Here is a 9,304-nt window from a genome sequence, read left to right on the forward strand (position 1 = left end):
ACTACGACGACGACGTCGACACACACGACTACGACACACTACACACACACTACGACACTACACACACGACACACGACTACACACGACACACACACACACACACACACACACNACACACACACACACGCACACACACACGCACACACACACACACACGCGCGCGCGCGCACACACACACACACACAACTTTTATACATGTTTCTCAGAAACATATATCTCTACACAGCAGAGATCAATACTCCCTCATTTTTTTATGTCAAACATTGCAATTATACTTACAATTATACTTCTCAACAAATCTTTATTAAAAAAAAATTGAATCAATATTCATCGAAGAAATCGTCATTTTTTATTCATTATTCGTAATAATAAAATCTATATGTCCATATAATTGTACATATAACGTGTCAAATAGTAATTTTAAACGTAATTTTAATGGTATGTAATTTTAAATGATACGTTACGTAATTTTAAATGATTATCTCAAAATTAACAAGCTTTTAATTTGTAATTTAGTTAAAATAGTTTATTAAAAATATCGATAATCTTATGAGAAAATAAACTGAACATTTATACCCGTTTCCATCATTGATGAATAGATTAATCTTAGTTTAACTTACTTTTTTTCTAGTTCTAAAAATTAAAAAAAAATAAAAAGTAAGTTGAATCCGAGATTAAAGTTAATTTACATTGGAAATGAGCATTAGTCAAAATTATTGAATGTCATGAACTTTCACTAATTATTTCCATAATTTTATTTCTCTAATTTCTTCAGTATTTAAGAAGGTAGTCCTTCGAAACTACGTTTGACGGTTCGATTATGTCTTATCGATGTGGCTTGGCGTGCGGTGCGATGAAATTGGGTCATCGTACGAAATTGCTACCACCTAAAACGAAATTATTCCGCGAAATTTCTCGACGCTGTTACGGTCTATTTGCGCGATATTAAGAACGCCATTAATAATTGGTTTCAGTTGAGAAGGATAGTACCGATGGTACTACTAATTTTTAGACAATTAAATAATCGATTTACCTTTACAGATACTCTGTAAATTTGTTTAAATATCCAAGTTAGAAAATTGATTGAAAGATTACATGGAATTATTATCTAAATGCTCCTATATAACAATAATATATACATAATCTTTTATTAAGTCTTAAAAGCGGCGCATCTTAAATCTTTCATAATCAATTTCAGCCCTGTAGAAATTGAAAGATTTATATGATTTTATTAGTATGACATGAATCTTAATTTAAAAAATAAGAATATTTTTTAAATATAATGTCTTATTTTATATTTAAAATAATTTACTATAATAATATGTTAAAATCCTAATATTATTATATCACAAAGATTAGAGGCGCCAACTTGCTGATTAGCCATGTGTGGAATTGAACCAGTGTTATCGCACACATATGAAAAATGAACATATTCCAATATTTTCCTTCTAGCCTCATTCATGATCTTTTTTTGCGCCCAAAGCGAAAGTAAACTCCGAATTTCTCTCTGACAAATCTGGTACTCCTAGCTGAACAACGATATCTTTCTAATAAACTAGTTTCTTCATTGTAAATTTTATCAAGAATCATGCCCATTAAACTTAACTTCGAAATCCCTACTTGATTACATCTCTCCCTCTATCCGAGATAGTCTTCGAAATTATGAATGTATGAATAATAAATTATTAATGCGCAGCACTTTTCTGTAACATTCATCGTCAAAAGGTTAGATAATGAAATACAAGAAGAAAAATGTCAGACCAATCACAGACGAATTTACGCGTTAGCTCTGATTAGAATTCTAGTTCCATTCTTATTTTAATGTTTAATAAAAAATAAATATATAGTGACGCGATAGCGCTGACAAAGCGTTCTCCGAACGCCTTAATCGTTTCTACGAAAAAAACTACTAGCGATTTTCTATATTCACGGAGAAAAATATGGACTACGTTACAAAAAAAAAAGGAGAAAGCGTGAATATTTTATCGGCCGCGCTCGATTCGCTCAGTAATTGAAATTTTGAAATAAAAGTTACAAAAAAATTTAACTATTTTCGCTCAACATTATTTATTTAAAAAAAAATTATTCATGTGTGGAATTCCACACACGAAAAATTCTGATATGTAGAATACTCCACACTTCCCACAAAAGTTGATGCCCATGACAAAGATCATCATATCATAGTTGGAGTTTATTCGTCACTGACACGGATAATAAATTATCGTTCGGCAAATGATGTTTTCAAATATCATGGAAATAAAATTCATCTTATATACAAAAATCAGACAGTGCGCTTGCAACAAAATTTATCACAGTCGCTGTTTCTTCGGAAACTGATGCGCTTTACGTCCGTCCGGCAAGTCTGTTTCCGTAATGTGACATAAATACATATTTATTGCGTGCGCAAAACGCGCACGTAGCCCGTAAACGTGCAGACCTTTGAGATTTATTCAACTTTATTCTATCCCTCTCGTTCCATTACCCATGATAGATCTTCGAAATATATGTATATGTATATAGCCTGGCTTGACCACTGGTAGTCATCTTTCTTCTGTTCACTTTTATATAAAACATATATAGATTTTCCACATTCCTCTATCATACATTAGCAAGATCACGTACCGTTATTACATTTGCCACTAAGCTATTTTAATTAGTCAGAATAATTCTACATAAATGTACAATCGACATGAATCAATTATACAGTGGATCAATTATAAATTATAATTTTTACACTTTTCTTTAATATTTCAACCATCAGTTTTACGCTTATAATATTTAATTGAAGATAATAATTATCTTTACCGAATAAATTTTATCAAATATTATTAGAGATACTTTTACATATAAAAAATAAAGAGAAGGTGAAAGATTCATTTAATTTCAATTCATATTCGATGAATAATGTATCATTCGTTGTCATTATAAATTCTCTTGACATCCATCTGTATCGCGCAATGCAGATAAACAAATGATTGATAATTCTAACAAATATTTTTAATGTTATGATTTATAATATCAATTATGATTCATAATATCAATAACGCACACATGGGAATGTGTGCGACAAGATTTATACCCAGGATACCTCAAAAAAACGCATGCCCGTACATGTATTAATCATAATCGTCCAACAACAATAAAAGTACACAAGCGTATTAATATATTTTTTGAATATTAAAATATCATTAAAAACTAATTTCGTATTGATAAACGGATCTCGCATCCAGAAAATTTAAAAAATAAATTTAGTTTTATTCGAATTGAGACTTTTAACATAGATTTCAACAAATTTAAATTATTCTTATTGAATGTAAATAATTTAAAATATATTATAAATATATTATAAATATACTATTAAAATATTATTAAAATATATTATAAATATACATTAAATAATAAAACAATAAACCATCAAATAATTAATTTTTTATAAAAATTGTGTATAAATTTAACGTTTTTTATAAAATGTATTATGTAAGAAATCTAGAATAGGTGAGAAGAAATTTAAGAATTTGAAACTTAAGTAAATACAAATGAAGATGTAGATAGATAAATAAACAAATCTGAATTAGAATAACACATGACGAGAACAAAGAACCTCTAAGTCTAATGTTGTCTGAGAAAATAACAGCGCGTTGACTTTAGATGGATTGCGGATTCGCAAGTATATAGTTACCATGGAAATCGGAGATTATCTATACTCGACACAAATGTTATTCACTAGTCCTACATCATAATAAACACAATAATTTCCTCAACATGATCACCATTGTAACCGCATACCGCGAGTGTATAGGTATTACCTGTGTAATATTCTATATATATATATATACCTTACATTATAAAATAATATTAATTGCGAAAGTTTACTGCGAGAAATTCCTTCGTACTTTGATCGATTGTCGTACGATTCTCAATGACGAGATCTCATCAGATCTCGCCGCGAAGGCTGGTGGAGGGACAGGGGAGGATACGTATGTAAAAAAAATCCTTTTGAAAAAAAACAGCCGAGTGACAACAGGAAGTGGGACACTTTGTAGTCGGTGCAGTGGGTGAGAAATAGTAAGTGAGACGTATCCAGCAAGTGAACGAGTGGCGGTGCATACTTACGTCCCGTTAAAGGGTGCATCAGAGCGGGGTGCGAGGTGGCTGCTGCAGCGGCTGGTTGCTTGGGTTTGCTAACCTTTGTGTTACTTTTTGCAAATTCCAAACGTATGGTTTGTGGCATATCAGGATCGAATCTAACCCCCTGCTGCAAATAGATTCCCTAAATTAGTAAATTGGGAGCACACGTGGATGGGTGGTGGTAGTGTAGTAAGGCAAAGATGAGAGAAAGAAAAAAAATGAAAAAAGAGAGCGATAGTGGAGAGCCATTCTTTCGTCACTAGCGTTGAGTTAATCTTCCATCAGAAATAAAATTACGCATTTAGTAGATCTTGTTTTTCTAGGCATTGTATTTTTTTTCACAACAACTTCTCAAAAGTGATTCTTTGATTGAAAGGCAAAGAATTGTCAATTATCTTTAAAGAATTTTCCATGTATTCTATATCTATCTTTAAACAAAAATTAATATATTTATAGTACAGTATAAAAATATTTGTCATTTTATGTTTATATATAAATGTTTATATATATAATAAATTTATATAACATATGCAATATTTTTTCGACAACTGTAATAATATTTCTCATTTTCTCGCTATTTCCTGCAATTCTATCCTTAGTAATATAACAATAATTTCTACAGAAACATTGACAGATCACGCTAGCTAATCACGTTCAAAAGAGATTTATTTTCCTTTTATATATTTTACATGACATTGTTCATTTTACGTAAATTTAACACGAAAATAAGCTAGATTGATGTTTACAAAAATATGAACGTTAATCGATATTCTATAAATCGCCATATTTAATAAAAATAATTAATTTCTGTTTATTTTAGAACTGACAGTGCAAAATTATAGAAATGTTACATATATTACATATATTTACTTTCTCAATATAATCATAATAAAATAATGTAAAATTAATTTATTTATTCAATTATTTATTAATTTTTATAAATATATGAAAATATATCGATAACGCCCAAATCTAAATCTATACAAGTATTTACACAAGTTGTATTTCAAACTGTAAAAATTATTATCATTATAGATATTTTCATTTTATCAATAATGTCTTTTATTATAAATTATTTAATAATATATAAAATAATATATAAAATTTTTTAGAAATTGCCATTAGCAACATTTTATCTTAAAAAAAATCTAAGAATTACGCATATGAATATAAATATATTTATATATATATATATATATATATAAATTGTCACTGATTTATAAAGAAAAGAAAAATATTGGAGATTCAAAAGCCAAATGCAGCGTTCAGATTCACTATAGCATATATTTTGCGCGTGTGAAATCAAACCGAAAGGGCCGATCGAATCACAGGTGGCTAGCGACGAAAGTGATGTAGGTATAATAATAACATGGGATTACGCCAGGTAGAAGGAAAATTAGCACAAGGGCATGTAGATATGTATTTATGTATGTATGTATGTATGTGTATGTGTTTCTCTCCTTGTACGTGTATTCATTGTAAGATGGGCTCGTTAGTTCGTTCTAGGGTGTTTCCAGCGAACGTGTCCATCCGACAAAAGGATGTTTCTCTACGCGGTACGTACGTATGTACGTACGTACGTAGTATTATACCGTTGCCGTACTTGGGTTATATAACATTGCAGATTGCGTGAGGTCAGTTGCAACGGTATGGTAGATCTATACGGGGTGACCAACTTAGCCAGAAAACTCGATTGCCGTCGTTCAACAAAAGCTGTAAAGTATTCCGCGCCCGAATTATATATAAATATATGCTAACGTAAAATATCGCATGACGAGGTACAAACGTTTTTTAAATCAACGTTGATCACCCCGCAGATATATGTATTTACAGATACATATATACACGTTACATATAAATATATCCGTATTTCAAATGTATTCGTAATTATCGCTTGTACAAATAAAAATTATTTTTTAGCATAAAATGAAATATTACGTTGTGTGTGAAATTTCAAAAATTTTATAACTCTTGAGAAAATGCACGGTGTGTAAAAATCTGAACATTTAATCCAGAAAATTAAGATACAATATAAGCTATTACAAATATCATATTTTAAATTTATATATAAAGTAATTTCTTTTTTCAATTTGAAGAAAGTGATTTATCAATAAGATGTATCTCTACTTATTCTTTTGCCATTACAGTCTAAAAATAATTTTTTTCGCAGCATCGATGAATTTTTTTGAATACATTTTAATAATATATGTATATGCAACGGGATGACACTTGTCGGAAGGCAAACAACATCATATATAGATATATCGATAATGCCACACGGTGCAGCGTTATTACAATACGCCTTGATACGTATACAGGTAGACAAAAAAGGTAGTACTACATTTGGTCCCAATGAGAGAAAAAGAGAAAGATAGAGAAAAAGCTACGGTAGAGAAAAATGAATAGTTAGATGGAGAGGTCTCGTGGATGTAGTAACTAATGGAGGTAAGAGCTAGAGGTAGCATTAACCCGTGCCAGCTGGAAAATCTAAGGCAGGGTGGAGTCGTAAAGAAAAAAAAATACTGCCGGGCATATCTGTACGAGTGAGTGTCACTGTGTATGTATATTATATCAACCGCGCGTCAATCCTGAGACCCTATCACTTTCTTCCCGGCTTTTCCTTGCTTCGCGATGCCTGCCAGAAAAGGGCTATTACCTGTAGATCCTGCTTCGCCGCCTCCGCGCCTGCTCTTGTGTGAAAAGTCACGAATCCCACCGGCTGAAATGAGAAAGAAGAATACAAGAAGCATTTCGTTAATATCCATGATTAGCATCTCTCTCTCCTCTTTCTCTCTCTCTCCCCCTCCCCTCCTCTCTCTCTCCCTTGGCGAGCATTCATTACGCGAACGCCTCATCGCCGCTATTAGTTCGCCCTCGAACGAGCTTAGAAACCAACGCGTTTTTACCATTTGTATCATTGTTTTCATTTGGGAACGCTCATTGCATCGTTCATAATAAGTTCCCCAGTGAAATTGTTATGCAAAGTAATTCACGATTATTACATAATGATAAAAACGAAGTCCTTGTTTAATTTTAACAATAAGATAAAAACCTTCATAAAAAGATATCGATAAAGATTATCATCTCAATAATTTTTTAACTTATTGGAATGATATTAAATAGCTTTGGTTATTATATAAGATCATAAGAATCTATTGAAATAAAATAAATTTATATAAAAGTTTTGTGTTATTTATTTGCATTTTTGAAACTTTATTCGCAAAAAAGCTTTCATTTTTATTTCTTTTAGAACAATCGCCCAGAAATCGAAAGATCCGAGTTCAATTCCCTACTCAATCGATTGCGCTTGAATTAATTTTTTTATTTCTTTCAAATTTTTATATATTTAAATAAAATAATTAGTTATTTATAATTAAAATAATTAAATGCTAATTGCAAATTATCGATTGCAAATGTCAATTGCAAATTACTGCATAGATATTTTATACAATTAATCTTCTAAAATTATTTTCAGAATGTATCTGATAAAGTGAAATCAGATCCAACCAGATGCTTCGTTTTATTCATCTAATAAATGGATAAAAAGGTAAATAATAATATAACTTCTTCCCTTACATTTCTAGATGAAAATATATATACAAGCAAAAAAAAGCTATATATTTGGTCAAAGCAAATATATAGAGATGTCTAATAATATTTTTGAGTGAATTTTATTATTCAAATAAAAAAAATACAATAAACTTTACTAATTAACTAATAAATAATTAACTAGTAAATAATTACAATAAAACAAAAAGTACTTTGACTGATGAAGTTATAAAGTCACATTTGATCCCTAGTCATTAAAAGGTTAATATCAAATTTTTCTAGAATTAACAACATGAACACATACATTCAATTCATTCTTTTATATAACAAACAACAGAAAACAAGTATAATCAAATAAAATTTTGAATTCATTATTGCTAATGTTATCATGTAATTATTTTATCTTAAAAGTAGAAAAAATGTAATAATTCCAATAAGAATTACAATATTCCTTTCTTGCAGAATATAAACTGTTAATAAATGTAATGCAAATTAATTAAGTATATTATAAAGAAATTATTTTACTTATTCGTGATAATTTCATTTGTAATTTTGTAACAATATGCAATAAATCCAATAAATGTAAAAAGATATTCTATTATTAATATGGAGAGAATCAGAGTAGTTGAACCAGTTTTTATCCTTTTACCCGAAAAAATTATCGACCTAAATGACTTAGCGATATAGATGCGAGGATACATCGTGCGAATTACTGGGCGTACTGAGAAAAAGACGCATTTTTAATAAATTGTAACAATTTTCACAACTCAGATACAAGAGACGTGCCTATTTTCGCGCTCAAACCAGTAGTTCACATGATATTATTCACGCATTTGATCTGTATTGTTAAGTCGATAATTAAGTGTATAATCGATAATTTTCTTATAGAACAAAAAATTGGTTAAACTACTCTAATTCACTTGTATCTAGAACTATAATACATTATAGAAAATACCTGATTGACTAAGATTATCGAGAAGTTACACTCTCTCTTTTGCTTGCACTGTTGCATTTCTCAATATATATATTTGTCCTTTTACGCTCTGCGCGCGCGCATTCGCTAATCTATTCGGTAGAGAACATCGATTCCATCGGTTTATACGAAATTAACGGAGCAACGAGGATAGAGCATCGCGAAAATGCGTCGATCGATACTAACGATTGCCCGTCAAGGCGAACCTACTATGCTTCATAATGTATCGCGTGATTACACCAACTGCAATCGAAGGTGCATCGATTCTATCGATGTGAGAGATAGAAACTCGATTGTTAACGCGGAGATTCGTTACTCGCTGCCGTTTACTTCCGCGCCACATCCCTCGAATATTCATGCATCCGAAAGAATAAAATTGGATCCGACTCGATTGAGTGCGCGCAATATCGAAATACAGAGACGCCGTGAAAAGAAAAGTTAGAATGTAAATGATATTTAGCTGTTCGTAAAGTTCTAAAAAATTTCGCAATAATTTTCTTTATCTCAAAGATTATATTTTATATATATATATATATATATATATATATATATTAGTAAGTATGTATATATATATATATATATATATACTATACTTACTTTAATTTTAGGTTAGTAACTAAATTAAGTATACTATACGTAAAGTAAAAAATTAAA

At 30.2% G+C, this 9,304-nt stretch overlaps 1 protein-coding gene across 1 annotated transcript in view; it reads right to left on the reverse strand.

The window, feature by feature from the left end:
• The window catches only part of LOC105626796 (protein couch potato), an 83,282-nt gene that overhangs the window by 24,067 nt on the left and 49,911 nt on the right, over positions 1 to 9,304 (reverse strand). The window contains exons 4-5 of the mRNA XM_012208091.1: positions 6,785 to 6,847; positions 4,114 to 4,255 (exon numbers count right to left, since the gene is read on the reverse strand). Of these exons, the coding sequence (XP_012063481.1) occupies positions 4,114 to 4,255; positions 6,785 to 6,847 (205 nt within the window). The remainder of the gene's footprint in view (positions 1 to 4,113; positions 4,256 to 6,784; positions 6,848 to 9,304) is intronic.

Source organism: Atta cephalotes, assembly GCF_000143395.1.
Source record: "Atta cephalotes unplaced genomic scaffold scaffold00006, whole genome shotgun sequence".
Classification (NCBI taxonomy): domain Eukaryota; kingdom Metazoa; phylum Arthropoda; class Insecta; order Hymenoptera; family Formicidae; genus Atta; species Atta cephalotes.